Below are 15,689 nucleotides of genomic sequence, written 5' to 3'. Positions count from 1 at the left end.
GTTGTGGTGGGAAAAAAATATTTAAAATAATTTAGATGTCCAACAGGGATAAGAAATCATAATAGTGAAATTTGTGTAAATTTGGATGGAATCCTATAAAAATAGGATATATTGTCACACTAGACATTCTGAAAGGAATCCTGTATAGTTTTGAGTAGCTGTTACTAGTGTCAAAGAGTATAGAAGCCAATGTAAATCAATATAAGTCAATATAAGTTCTTTGCTAGTGTTGTTTGAAGAGCTCGACTGTAAAATTTACCTGTACAACACCGCCATCTACTTGTGCAACTGAGTACATCACTGCCGATGATGAGCGTAGAAGAAGAGTTACTTCCGGCAGTGAGTTGAACGCTGGGATGGCGCTGCACCATCGCACGGAGTTCGTCCTCTGTCATGTGTACTGATCCAGTTTCTTCAAAGAAACCCAAATCTACGTCCTTTTAGCTCGAGGTATATGCTTATTTCTTTACGTACATTCATTCGCACTTTGTTTTAAAGGATTTGTGGGCTTGAAGAGACAAGCAGTCAGTCAAACCATAACTTTATACACAGCTCTACTGCAGCTTCATCACTGACAGCTGATTAGATTTACAACAGACAGTTAGTGTGGCATGTTCAAACACTGTTCATCTTTTAGGGGCAATGTGAGAAACGCGATAATCATTTTAACGTTCTAGATTTCATACAAATGTATTGAAGTGTCATTGTCCAGTCATCAGTGGTTACTCCATAGTCATTCATTTTGAATGAGAGGTTATGACATGTCCAATGTCTAACTTATGTTCTGTTTCAGAAACTAAGGAAAGCCTTTTCTGAGTGTCAAAACACCCTCTTAAGTTTGATAAACAGAGCTAGGTCATTTGTATTGTCTAGCACAGTTTTTTTTTTCTTTTTAAATTAGATTAAAATAAGTAAATATTAGATTAGATTAAAATAAAGGAATAAAAATGTGATTACAAAAATGTGAAAACTAAATAAAATAGTTTTTAAATAGATTAAATTAGATTAAAAATAAATAAACATTCAATTAAAATTAAATAAATAATACTTTTCTACTATAGTGACTAGAAAAATATATAATGTGACTTAAAAGAAATTAAAACTACATTTAGAATATTAATTTTTCAGTGTATAAATTGGGTGTTTATAAAAGATGGATGCCTTTTAAATTTTAGGATGGGGTCCCTAACATGAGGATGATCATATTTGGGGGTCTAAAAGATTGAAAAGCCCTGGTCTAGCTGGTGTTCTGTTCAGTGTGTGTTGTGCTGTTTACCCCTTTCAGCTGCTCAGTTCTTATATATTGGAATGTGTAAAGCCATAAAGCTGAGTGACGAATTATGACTTGTGATTGAAGTGCCGATTAAGTGTGTTTTGTTCTCTGCAGAAGAATGTTTTTTGTCAATGGGTGTGAGCCGGCTTGATGTTCTGTATAGAAGGCTTCTCCTCACCAAACTTTTCATCCAAGGATGGGGGAAGCCAGAAGACCTGAAAAGGTAAACTACACAAAAACACATTTGCATCATATGATTTAATCCCTTATGATAGTGGGGTGAAGCTTATACAGAGACCTTTGATAATTACTCATGAAATATCGATGCTAAAAAAATACTTGGCAGTGGTATAAGCATATTTGTTGACATATGGCTCATAGAATGTTATGTTATTTTTTGTTTGTTGTAACAAAAATAAACATTCGTAACAGATGGATATGTGTGTGTAAGACCAAAAATGCATAAGATGTGCACCCTTTAAACATTTCTTTGAATAATATTTTGAGCATGTAGTGTTGCTTACAGGCAGTGAAATATTGCATGAACAGTCACATGGACTAGTTTGATGTGAATAACTTTTGTAACTCTAATAAGAATCAGTATACTGTATACATGTATATTTAATTCATACAATGAAGAGAAGACTAAGTAGTGTTTCATTTTTACATTTGATTATTCAGTTTCTGTTGTCAAACCCAATGTAGGCCTACCTGAACCCCTGGTTTACACTGATGTTAAAATGACACTTTTTATGTAATGCTACAGTAAAACTCTGCTGTTCACTTTCAGAAGTTGTAGAGATGCTTTTTTCTTACAAAAAGAAAATGTGAAACGTATGTTGGATATATCATTTTCAAGTTTTTTAATAGATTTGCATTTTCAAATTAATTGAGTCAATGATTCAATGACCCATTCATAAAAACAGTCACTCGCTCTGTTCCTGAATGAAGCAGCCTTTTGATCAAATCGACTGAATGAATGATTCAAAGACCGTGAGGCCCTGTCCCAAATGGCACCCTAAACACTTGCGTTCTTCCTACAAATTCACACTTTCGTGACGTAACGCCGCTTTGACTGTTGGGAAGAAGTCTCCCGCGGAGCTCGCACCAGTGCGGGCTCAGCAAAAGTGCGCATCGAGGGTGCATATCGGCCGAAAGGGGGGCGCTCGCGAGCACCCTTCTGAAGCCTAAAATTGGCAAATGGGACACCCTACGGTCTCGTGGACTTAACGGACACGCGCACACGACAGCCATTGTAAGTCCACAAGACCGAAAGTGCATAGAAGTGTGCCATTTGGGACAGGGCCTGACTTGCCGCCCCCTACTGCCGGTTTTAGTTTCATTTTAAAGTATCATTTCAGCTATTTTAATCATTATTTGAAAATTAATTAAAAAAAAATATTATTTTGAAATTAATCATGGTTTACTGTGAATACCGCACTTTTACAATTACATCAGTTTCTAAACAGTTTTGCATTTGGATCATGCTGCATCCATATTGACAGGTGTGTCATTTATAATCAGCATGACATGAACAAAAACATTGAGTGCACCTTTAATGATATTAACTTATTTCATTTAAATTGCTTTATGGATATTACAGAATATTCGAGTTCCGGAAGATTATTGGCAACAGGGAGAGGTGTAAAGATCTGGTACAGAGGGACTACCCAATATTTATTGACAAAGTAAGTACAATTTTTTATTATTGTTGTTTTGGTTGTTGTAAGTAGTAATAACTATATTAGAGGCACGTATATTATTTTTTTTTAGCACATATATACCATTGCATGAAAATTTATATTGCATATTTTATAATTTATAAAATTTATATTGCATGATGACCCATTAACTGTGTTACCGCTGTGCCCAAAGGTAGAAGATCAAACGGATTGCAAAATTCACAACGGTCATTTCATATCACCACTGGAGCACTTTGTCCCGGGCATCTTGCCAGCTGAGTCCGTCAAAGCCCGGTAACCAAAACAAATCACCCACAAACACTAAATACAAGTGTGAAGGATTAATGAGACTTATTGTGTGGCTTGTATTCCAAGTTCTTTCAAATGAAGACACTTTTTTTCAACTTTACCACCAGATTCCAGTTCATTGTACCTAAGAAATGGAAGAGACACAGACCAGTCTGTATTCACCTGGCTGGAACAGGAGACCATGTGAGTGTACAAAAACTGATGTTGTTTCTATTCAGTCTCAGCATCATTGGTGAAGTTTAGTGATGGAACTAAGCTTAACTTAAAGGGTTAGTTCACCCAAAAATGAAAATTCTGTCATTTGTTACTCACCCTCATGCCGTTCCACACCCGTAAGACCTTCATTAATCTTCGAAACACAAATTAAGATATTTTAGTTCAAATCCGTAATGTCACTTCCTCTGTCAAGATCCATAAAGGTACTAAAAACATATTTAAATCAGTTCATGTGCGTACAGTGGTTTAATATTAATATTATAAAGCGACAAGAATATTTTTGGTGCGCCAAAAAAAAACAAAATAACGACTTATTTAGTGATGGCCGATTTCAAAACAATGCTTCAGGAAGCTTCGGAGCACAGTGTATCTGTGTATCGAATCTGCAGTTCGGAGCGCCAAAGTCACGTGATTTCAGCCATTTTGCGGGTTTGAACCGCGATCCGATTCATGATTCGATACACTGATTCATATGCTCCGATGCTTCCTGAAGCAGTGTTTTGAAATCGGTCATCACTAAATAAGTCGTTATTTTGTTTTTTTGCCGCACCAAAAATACTCTCGTCAGTTTATAATATTAATATTGAACCACTGTACTCACATGAACTGATTAGATTAATGAAGGTCTTACGGGTGTGGAACGGCATGAGGGTGAATAATAAATGACATAATTTTCATTTTTGGGTGAACTAACCCTTTAAATGGAACTAAACACTAAACTTCAAAAGTCAGGGGTCAGTAAGTTTTTTTTTTTTTTTAATGAACACTTTTATTCATCAAGAATGCATTAAACTTATTAGACGTGACAGTAAAGTCATGTATGTTGTTACAAAAGATTTATGTTTCAGATAAATGTCCACAAAAATATTAAGCAGCAGAACTGTTTTCAACATTGATAACAATAAAAAATGTTTCTAGAGCAGCAAATCAGCATATTAGAATCATTTAAGGATCTGGACTGGAAATTCAGCTTTGAATCACAGGAATAAACATTTTAAAATATATTCAAATAGGAAACATACATTTTAAATTGTAATAATATTTGACAATATTACAGTTTTACTGTATTTTTGATCAAATAAATGCATAAGTGACTTTTTTTCAAAGTTAATGCTTTATTTTAGTGTTCCTGTTACAGTAGTTACTATTGTAATACTAAAAGTCAGTTTTGCATAGTTACATGCAACTAACCCTAAACCAATCTAACCATAATTATATAGTAAGTTGCATTTAAGTAATTACTAAGTAATTACTCTGTACATAATTGTATAATTGCATTGTAACAAGGACACCTAAAAATAAAGTGTAACTCATTTTTTATTAATCATTATTTTAATTGCATATTTTCCCTGTTTTTAAATTTAGATTATATTTTATGCCGTTATTTTACTGACAAATGTCGAGAGCACATTATTGTGAAACGAGAGCACATACATGTAATGCGCGAGCGCGGATCTCTCCGCTCGCACGCAGATTTCCTTTGCTCTCGCACAAAACTGGACACGCGCTCTCAAATATAGAGTGCTCTCTTATGAACTGTCTCCTCTTGCTCAAACTGTGTTCTGCGCGCTCGCGAATCTCTCCATGATTTTGCACTAGAAATTAATTTGCTTATGGATTAAACGCTGTCAAAAGTTATCAACCAATCAGAATAGACGACTGATCAATGAAAATGCTACGTGGAATCTTATTGGCTGAGAGTGAATTGCGCCTGGAATTCTTTTGACAAAGATGAATATTTAATTTCATTACAATTTAATAATATTTAATAATATTAATCAAAATGTAGGCCTATCCTAGAAATTGATGATTTCTGTATTAATAAGCTTGTCTAACTGCATCCCATTTTAGGTCAAAGTCCACTTAACGATTTATCCAAAACCAATATATTAGCCAATATCATGGACCAAAACATTAAATTAAACTTTAATTTAAAACAAAAGATTAAACAACTAATTTAATGTTATAAATCAGTCTATTTAGAAATGTGTAAATGTTATAAATTAGCCTATTAAAAAAATATTAGATTAAATTAATTACAAAATCGTTTGAAATTAATGAAGACTTGTTTTGTCTAGTGTTTTTAAACAAATCTCTTGAATGAATGATTTTGATTAATAAAATACATTTTAACAGCCACTGGTTGCCACCTACTGGCAGAACAGTGAATAACATTAGTTTCAAAGGTCATTTACTCGTTTTGATTACTGAAATCAGTGGATATTCGGACTATAAGTTGTTATTGCAATACTTGCGTTATTATTTAATGTTTTCAACACAGAAGTTGCAATAGTGTGTTGTTGAAAAAACTTTGTGAAACTGTTTAAAAGGTATAGCTTACATGACCACTGCTTTCAGTGGCAATGCAAATGCAGGTTTATATATTTCGGTATGATCGTAATTTCAAAAGGTTAATAGACATGGCCGAATCGTTGCCATTTAGGAATAAGATCGCGTTCTTTTAATGATTAATCGTGCATACATAAGAGCTTATACCCAAAGTATTTTTGTAGGCTATGTCATGTTTTATACCAGACCCAAGCTTCACTATAGTGGTTTATTTGATCTCCACATTTTAAGTATTTAGGGAATGATGATCTGACCCTGATCGTGTTCTGAAATCAGAAGATATTTTTGGTAATACTGTTCAATAAGATTTCATTAACATTAGTTAACATTAACTAATAATTAACTGCACTTCTACAGCATTTATTAATCTTTGTTAATGTTCATTTCAATATTTACTAATACATTATTAAAATCAAAAGTTGTATTTGTTAACATTAGTTAATGCACTGTTAACTAACAAACAGCTGTATTTTTTAATTGAAGTTAACAAAGATTAATAATTACAGTAATGTTTTGCACATTGTTAGTTCATGTTAGATAAAACATTAACTAATGTTAACAAATAAAATCCTTATTGTAAAATGTTACCTTTTCTTTATAAATTTCAACACAAGTACACAAAACATACCATCACAATAACTTTAAGAAACTTTTTTTGTTTGTTTGTTTAGATAAATTGGGGTTTGACCTGTAATGTGATGCAGGTAGACTAGGTCACATTTGATTAATATTATTAAATAATTAAATATCCATCTTTGTCGAAAGAATCCCAGGTGCAGTTCACTCTCAGCCAATAAGAGTCCACGTAGCATTTTCATCAATCAGTCGTCTATTCTGATTGGTTGATAAATTATGACAGCGTTTAATCCATTAGCAAAATAATTTCTGAAAAAATCACGGAGAGATTCGCAAGCGAGCAGGACACAGTTTGAGCGTGCACACGCAATATCTGAGCAGTTCATAAGAGAGCACTGTATATTTGAGAGCGGGCATCCAGTTTTGTGCGAGACCAAAGGAAATCCGCGCATAAATCTTTTAACAAATCTCAAAATGAATATTAATTTTTCGTAATGTACATAATGCTGTGATGCCTTAATACATCTCTAGCATTAAAAATTTGTTTTATTTTTTTATCTTTTTATTTTAATGTATTTTTTGTTAAAAAAAAAAAAATTAAAACTTTTAATTAGTATTTAGTATTTTGATGTTAATATGTATCATTTATTGGCCATTAGTTGAAAGGTCAATAATTATTATCAGTATCAGCTAGATTTTATTTGAATTTGATGCATCTTTAATTTTTTCCCCGCAGTTTTTCTGGAGAAGGCGAACACTAATGGCCAGACCGATGGTTAAAGAATCAGGGATGGCGTCTCTTCTGTTGGAGAATCCTTATTATATCCTTATAAATGCTAAACTACAGACATATTAGACCCTGAGTATAAAAAATGACTAGATCTCATCTAACATCTCCTTAACTATGAGCCATACATGGATATAGGAAACCTAAAGACCAACTGTGAGTGTTTGTTTACTGGCAGCAGCTGTGATGGAGCTGTTGTTGTCTATGTCTTTGTTGTGTGGTGCATTAGTATGAACAATGTATGGTTACAATGTATGTGATTTGCGTTTAATGCAGTCGCTCCAGTCTGAAGAACGTATCAGACCTGTTTGTGATGGGTGGAGCACTGATCCTGGAGTCTGCGGCACTGTTACACTGGCTGGAGCGAGAGGGTTTCTGGCCTCTGGGCATGACTGGCATTTCTATGGGTGGACATGTAGGTTCTTTATTTCTTTATGTTGTTTCCAATCAACTGTGTTCAGAAGAACCTGTTCCATATCCTGTATATCCAAAATCTATTGATGATTTGTTGACTCATTTTCTTCCTAGATGGCATCATTAGCTGTAACAAACTGGCCCAAACCAATTCCGCTTATTCCTTGTTTATCCTGGACGACTGCTTCAAGTGTTTTTACCACAGTAAGATTTAAACAGCTATGTGTTAGCATCATATTGTGACGTGTTAATGTTGCCAGAAGTCATTTTGAATTGGTTGTATTTCTAAGATACCACAAAATCATAATTTCCTGTGAAAAACTCAAACTTATCATGTCAGTTGTTTTTAGTCAATATTAAGTCCCTTTAAGACAAGTCATTTCACTCGGCGGCCATCTTTGAAATGCCTCTCGGGCATCCTGGGCATCATGCAGCTCCTATCACTTTGAATGGGGAAACGTCAAATTCTCCAAACTGTTTGCCAAGCTTTCGATTAAATTTCATATTTGTAATCACCAATGAAATCTGACAACTGTCATATTTTTTTTTTTCCAAACGCTCGAATCATGACAAAAAACAAAAAACAAAACTATTTTTCAGGTTGGATCAAGCTAATGCGCATGCGCAGACCTAAATGCGCGTCTCTTTAGAGGCGCGTGTCTGACTGTTTCTATAGAAACCGGTGTTTCTAACGGCCGCTGCAATGACGTGATGACTTTACCAGTCGGCGATTGGCTCTTATTTAGAAGGCGAGACTTATTCCGCCATATTGCGCGTTACACTTTCTCCCATTCAAAACAATACGAGTGACACGTCTTGTGTTATTCTATAGTCTTTGGTTTTTAAATGTGAATGTTGACTTTTTTGATCTATTAACGATCAATAACTATAAGTCCTCCCAGAATTTACTGCTTATTCAGCAGGTTTATAAAATGCATCAATCAATGGCATTAGTGCTGAAAAGCTCATGCATTTTAGCTTATTTTTGTCAGAAAATGAAAAAAGAAAGTGAAAGAAAGTATGTAGCAAGGTTATTTTAGTAACATTCAGAAACTGTTATTAGTTTTTAAAAAATCAATTTTTTTTTTATATAACTGTGCATTTACACAATACCACAATACAATTAAAAACTTTTTATGCTTTTTTCCCACTCATTTACACGCCTGAAAACGCTAACTTTTAAAAACGGGTTTCAAAATGCAGTTTTGAAACCCTCATGTTGTTCCAAACCTGTATGAATTTCTTTCTTCTGTTGAACACAAAAGAAGATATTTTAAAGAAAGTTGGTATCCAGACAGTTGATGCCAAAAAATAAATAAATAAATAAAAATAAAAATACTATGAAAGTCAATGGCTACCATCATCTGTCTGGTTACCAACATTCTTTAAAATATCTTCTTTTGTGTTCAACAGAAGAAAAAACAACTAAAACAATTATTTATATATATATATATATATATATATATATATATATATATATATATATATATATATATATATAAAATTTATATATATATATATATATATAAAATAAATTTTATGTAATTTATTTGTAAAATATTTTTTTTTTTATTATTGCTTTAGTTTTAGTTAATTATTATAATCCTGGTATGTAGGGACTTCCCAGGACTTAAAGGCAGTATTAGTCACTTAGCTATTGAACTTTGTGACTGTGAAATACCTTTTACGTCTTCATTCCAGTGTCAGTGAATTGATAGCATCAGAACATGGTAATATAGACATCACCAAGTGTTACTCATTCCCATTTACAATTATTCATTCATGAATAACTCAGTTGGGTGTCGTAACATCAGATTTAATAATTGAATCTTTTATTCTGCAGGGTGTTTTAAGTCGAGCAGTGAACTGGAGAGAGCTGGAAAAGCAGTATGCAGCACACACAGTCTATGAGGAAGAAATCATCAGTATGCTGGAGTATTGTGGGGTAGGCATGTTATTCTGTGGTAGAATTTTGCTGTGATTTAGCTTGTTTCTATATGAAGGACACAAAAGATCACAGAGGAAGATATGATTTGTTGCTTGCGTAATTTATCACATGACCGATGTTGAAGGTGCAACATTTTTGACAAATTACTCGCTGTGACACACCCTTGATTTTCAGACAGACTCTTTCCGGATGGGCCAGGAATTTGTAAAAAATGCCCCAGACAGCTTTGACAGTCTCTCTGACCTGGATCTTGCCCATGACCTTCTTGACCTCCACTCGCCAGAGAGGGACCAGCAGATGGGGCTACGCTCCTCGTGTTCTCAGCCCGGGACTGGAGGTCACGTTTCAGACACAGCTTTGCTGATGGGGCGAAGAGAGAGAGACGGACTGGATCAGATGCTGTCCGCTGTGAGCAGCAGCGGGCCTCATTTGGACATGCTACATGCTAAGAGCATCACCTACGGGGCCGGCCAGCGGCAGTCGCTGCAGCTGGAGTCTCTCTGCTTCATGAAGGGCGTGATGGATGAATGCACACACATCGCCAATTTTTCAGGTACTAAATCTGTTTTGTTTTGGATGTGGTTTGTCTTGTGTTCCTGTGTTTGATCTTTTCTTTTTTGCTTACTTTGTCTTCAGTGCCTGTGGATCCCAGTCTGATCATTATAGTCCAGGCAAAGGAAGACGCTTATATTCCCCGCACTGGAGTTCGCAGCTTACAGGAAATCTGGCCTGGCTGTGAGGTTCGCTACCTCAATGGAGGTCACGTCAGCGCCTACCTTTTCAAACAAGGACTGTTTCGGTAAGCACAAATTTTAGTTTAAATGGATAGTTTACCCAAAACCTGTGTGACTTTCTTTCTTCTGCAGAACACAAAAGTATAACATTTTTGAAGATGTTCTGGATATTTTTTTCCCATGCTGTTACAATGAAGCAGAAGCATTCAAGTTTCAAAAAATGATGCAAAAGCATCATAAATCATGGATCATTTAGTCAGTGAACAAATCATTCAGAGTGATTTTATAAACTAAATCAACAGATTCATTGAAAGGGTCCAGTTCAAAGGAATGATTCGTTCACAAATCACAGCTTCTCTTATGAACAGTGTTGGGAGTAACGCGTTACAAAAGTAATGCATTACAGAAACATATTACTTTTTGCTGTAACGCAGTAGTCTAAGGCATTACTAATCAATTTCAAAAAAGCTTATGCTGAATGTCCTACACCTTCTCTTTTCAACTTACGGAAAAAAATGGAATTGGCGCTGCGTTCGTTCCATAGACCATTATTCCTCGTCTGGTATTGTTTAAAGCCCTTTGAAGCTGCACTGAAACTGTAATTTTGACCTTCAACCGTTTGGGGCCAATTGAAGTCCACTATGGACATGGACAAAATGCCGCAAAGTAAGTTCTATTACCTGTTCGTGGTCAGTCAATAGCCGCGTGTAGTGTCCAAGTTTGTAAATAAAGACTGAATGACAGCTTTTTATACATTTGTTTAGTGATTTATTTCATTCATCTTCCTCTCGCTGGTGTAACTTTGTATTGTGTGACATAGTCCAGCGAAGGCGTGTTTAAGGCGGGTTTTACAGGAGGGCCGCGAGGCTAATGGGCCGACAGTGGAAATGCGGCTTGATTTCGGCCTCTGTGCTCGCGTTGGCCAGTGGAAAAGCTGCTAATGGGTGAAGATGGCAGAAGAAGACTGTGCATTCGCGAGATGGACGTATGCGCATTACTTCGAGTTTGTCAGATAATCACTTTATACCTCTACCATACTTTTAACAGACTTGGATCGTTTGTGATTCTGTCTGTCATCCTTTCTTGCATTGTCTTGAGCCTTCACTTTGCAAATTATTTAGCTATATTGTTAGTAGCCTGGATAGCCCACAGTCATTATGCTACATCATATCGCCCTCTGCTGGATGTAAAATGCTCTGCAGTTACTATACTATAACTATTACTATAACTATTTCCATAGTTATTTTGGTGAAAGTAACTCAAAAGTAATACAGGAATAATGTAACGCATTACAATTCTGAGACAGTAATATTGTAAGGTAAAGAATTACTTTTAAGTAACAGTAGCAAGTAACCTATAATGTATTATAGTTTTGAAGTAACTTGCAAAACACTGCTTATGAACGTAGTTATTCTGGAAGTCAAGATTATTAGTGAATAACAGGATTCCCACATGAAATGACATCATGAAACTTAAATATACACAAATTAAATGCACTACATTTATGATTTTCTTTGGTGCTTTTGCAAATTTTTTTCTGTCCTTGTAATTGCATTGAAACTACTTAGAAATTAATACTTCTTTTCAGCAAGGATGCATTAAAATTATCAAAAGTGGCAGTAAAGACTTTTATAATGTTAAAAAGATTTCATTTTCAAATGCATGCTGTTCTCTTGAAATTTCTGTTTATCAAAGCATCCTGAAAAAAAAAATAATAATAAATAATAATAATAATAATATTAAGAAATGTTTCTTGAGCAGCAAATCAGCATATTAGAATGATTTCTGAAGGATCATGTGACACTGAAGACTGGATTATTGATGCTGAAAATTCAGCTTTGCCAACACTGGAATAAATTACACTTTAAAATATAATATGTCTCAGAATTACCGTTTTACTATATTTTTGATCAAATAAATGCAGCCATGGTGAGCATAAGAGACATTCAAAAATCTACCAACCACAAACCTTTGAGCACTGGGGTATATAGTTTTTTTTTTTTTTTTTTTTATGAATTATGAAATATTCCTTTAATAGTGATCAGTGTTAATTATGTGGTTGAACTGTAGCATATTGCTTGTAATCATGTAAATTAACCGTATGTCCAATAATTGTATCATTTATTTATTTATTTATCAATCATTTATTAACTTTTGAATTTCATGCATGATTGTTGACTTCTAGGCAAGCAATTTACGACGCCTACGACCGGTTTCTTCACAAGTATTCCAGCTCATAGCCATGGATTTTTGGGACTCAGCACTGACAAGAATTGCATTTTGAAAGTATATGGAGATGGAGATGGAGAAGACTATGTAACTGGAACTAAAAACCTAGTGCCACCAAGGTGAGGCAGTGTGCAGCGGTTGTAATGACAGAACTGTTACTCTGTGTGGTACACCTCAAAACTCAGTGACCTGAAGTCAACTTACATGTGCTCAACCCATACGAAACCTTGTCTTCCTGACCTCACTGCCTTTAATCATATATATATATATAATCATGACTGAAACATAATTCACTAAACGAGACAAAGACGTGCCTCCAAACTATAATTCACTCACACATCAAGGTGTCTTTAAAACTCTAAATGAAGCAGATCCCTGAAAATATAGTATTTTGAATTGTAAGGAAAATAAATGAACTATTGCAATCTATATTTTTGTTTCACCAACCTAGAATATCATAATTTTTTAGAGCAAATGTTTGCTGGTTTTTATAAAATAATGCATCAGGAAAATGGCCTTGTCATGGGCAGATCATTGTTTTAACCTCAGAAATGGGGGGGAAAAGAAAAAATTTTTTTCACAAATTCAGGTGAGTTGTACTTAAACGGATCTTTAGCAATGACTGGTGCTCATTTGAGACTTGAACGTGATTCAAAATCTACTTTTTCTGTGAACTGCATTCTTAAAAATCAGTGCTGCATGTATTTCAGTCTCTTTAAAGGGTTAGTTCACCCAAACAAGACAATTCTGTCATTAATTACTCACTCTCGTGTCGTTACACATCTTTACTCATCTTCAGAACACAAATGAAGATATTTTTAATGAAATCTGAGAGGTTTCTGTACCTCCATAGAGATCCAACGCAACTACCACTTTCAAGTTCTAGTGGGGGACTCCAGTGATTTAAAGGGTTAGTTCACCCAAAAATTAAAATAATGTCATTTATTACTCACCCTCATGTCGTTCTACACCCGTAAGACTTTCGTTCATCTTCTGAACTCAAATTAAGATATTTTTGTTGAAATCCGATGGCTCAGTGAGGCCTGCATCGCCAGCAATGGTACTTCCTCCTTCAAGATCCATGAAGGTACTAAAACATTTAAATCAGTTCATGTGAGTGCAGTGGTTCTACCTTAATATTATAAAGCAAAAAAAAAAAAAAAAAAAAAAAACTACTTTTTAACAATAGCTAGTGATCGCTGATTTCAAAACAATGCTTCGGAGCGTTACGAATCTTTTATGTCGAATGAGTGATTCGGATCGCGTATCAAACCTAGCTTCGGAGCTTTACGAATCGAATCAGTTGTTCCGGGCGCCAAAATCACGTGATTTCAGCAATTTGGCGCTCCGATCCACTGATTAAATCCTAAAGCTCCAAAGCTTCATGAAGCAGTGTTTTGAAATCGGCCATCACTAAATAAGTCGTTATTTTTGGCGCTCCAAAAATATTCTCGTCGCATTATAATATTAAGGTAGAACCACCGAACTCACATGAACTGATTTAAATATGTTTTTAGTACCTTTATGGATCTTGAGTTACAATGGCATTGCTTTCTATAGAGGCCTCACTGAGCCATCGGATTTCGTCAAAAATATCTTAATTTGTGTTCCGAAGATGAAGTAGGGCTGCACAGCGATTAATCGTGAAATAAGTCTGTTTACATAATATATGCGTGTGTTCTGTGTATAATTATGTATCTATAATACACACACATACATATGTATTTTTAAGAAAAATGTTATATTTATATATATAATATATTTAAATATATATATATATATATATATATATATAATATATATTTATACATGGATATATATATATATATATATATATATATATATATATATATATATATATATATATATATATATATATATATATATAGAACACACACATTTATTACATAAGAGTTTTATTTTGCAAACGATTAATCGTGATTAATCGTTGTGCAGCCCTATAAGGAAGGTCTTACAGGTGTGGAATGACATGAGGGTGAGTAATTACATTATTTTCATTTTTGGGTGAACTAACTCTTTAACCTCAGTTTTATGAAGTGACACGAGCTTTGTTTGCACAAAAAAACAATTTACCACTACAAAAATATTGATCTGCAATGTGTTCTCATGTGTTTTGTGTTCACACGAGAGCTGACATTGTTGCGTGAACAAACTTTGGATAATATTATTTTGTAAATAAAGTGGTAAATTGTTTTTTGCACAAGCAAATCACTCATGTCGCTCCATAAAATTGAGGTTAAACCACTGGAGTCACATGGAGTACTTTAACGATGTCTTTCCTACCTTTCTGGACCCTGAAAATGGTAGTTACGTTTGGATCTCTATGGAGGGACAGAAACCTCGGATTTCACTAAAAATATATTTGTTTGTGTTCCGAAGATGAACAAAGGTCTTAACGGATGTGGAACGACACTAGGGTTAGTACTTAATGACTGAATTTACATTTTTGTGTGAACTATCCCTTTAAATCCTAAACACTGCCAAATGCAACAGTAACAACTAATAATCCTAGTGTTTGAATAGATTGAAATGTATTATGTATTATTACTGTCACTTGATCTGATCTGTCATGTTTTTTTGTCATTTGTTTCATTTCATTTGTTTCTCCACTCTAAAATAAAAAGGAAATCCCAAATATTCAAGTGTTAATTATTTTTTCTTCAAAATGAAACTCATAAACTAACTGCTAAATTAACAGTCACAAATATTGACTGTGAAATATTGTAATGACCTTATATGAGACTCGGATATACTGAATAAATATACTGTAAGATATGGAAGACAATATTATGTCAAGTATCGGGAATTCTCAGATGTTTTTTTTTTTCTGTAACATACAACAATGGTGGTGAACAAAATGGACAAATTAAGTTTTATTTATTTATTTACATATACAGAACTACATGATAAACAACATAGAGGCCTTTATATATGTTTGACAGAGAGATGGAGGGTTCTTTATAAACAGACAATATATATTTTACTCATTTTATGAATAAAGTGTATGAAAAACATAATGGCTCATCTATATCACATAATCACCCAGAACTAACAAAATAAGATATGGAATATGAAATTAAGTAAAAGTATGGTTATCTGAGTGAATTAAATGTATAACGGTCAAGTTTTAAATACAGATAAAGTTTGTATG

General features: G+C 34.2%; 1 protein-coding gene across 1 annotated transcript; it reads left to right on the top strand.

Moving 5' to 3' along the window:
• Positions 1-320: 320 nt before the first annotated feature.
• On the top strand, positions 321-15,175 carry abhd18 (abhydrolase domain containing 18). The gene is made up of 13 exons (XM_067389493.1): positions 321-450; positions 1,388-1,496; positions 2,877-2,961; positions 3,149-3,249; positions 3,372-3,447; positions 7,142-7,228; positions 7,323-7,348; positions 7,469-7,607; positions 7,721-7,810; positions 9,450-9,551; positions 9,729-10,107; positions 10,191-10,353; positions 12,474-15,175. The coding sequence occupies exons 2-13, from the start codon at positions 1,405-1,407 to the stop codon at positions 12,526-12,528; spliced, it is 1,395 nt and encodes a 464-aa protein (XP_067245594.1). The 5' UTR covers positions 321-450; positions 1,388-1,404; the 3' UTR covers positions 12,529-15,175.
• Positions 15,176-15,689: the final 514 nt, after the last annotated feature.

This window comes from Chanodichthys erythropterus, chromosome 1, assembly GCF_024489055.1.
Source record: "Chanodichthys erythropterus isolate Z2021 chromosome 1, ASM2448905v1, whole genome shotgun sequence".
Taxonomy (NCBI): Eukaryota; Metazoa; Chordata; class Actinopteri; order Cypriniformes; family Xenocyprididae; genus Chanodichthys; species Chanodichthys erythropterus.
Note: the sequence above shows the minus strand (reverse complement) of the source record. Positions and strands in the feature narration are given on the sequence as shown.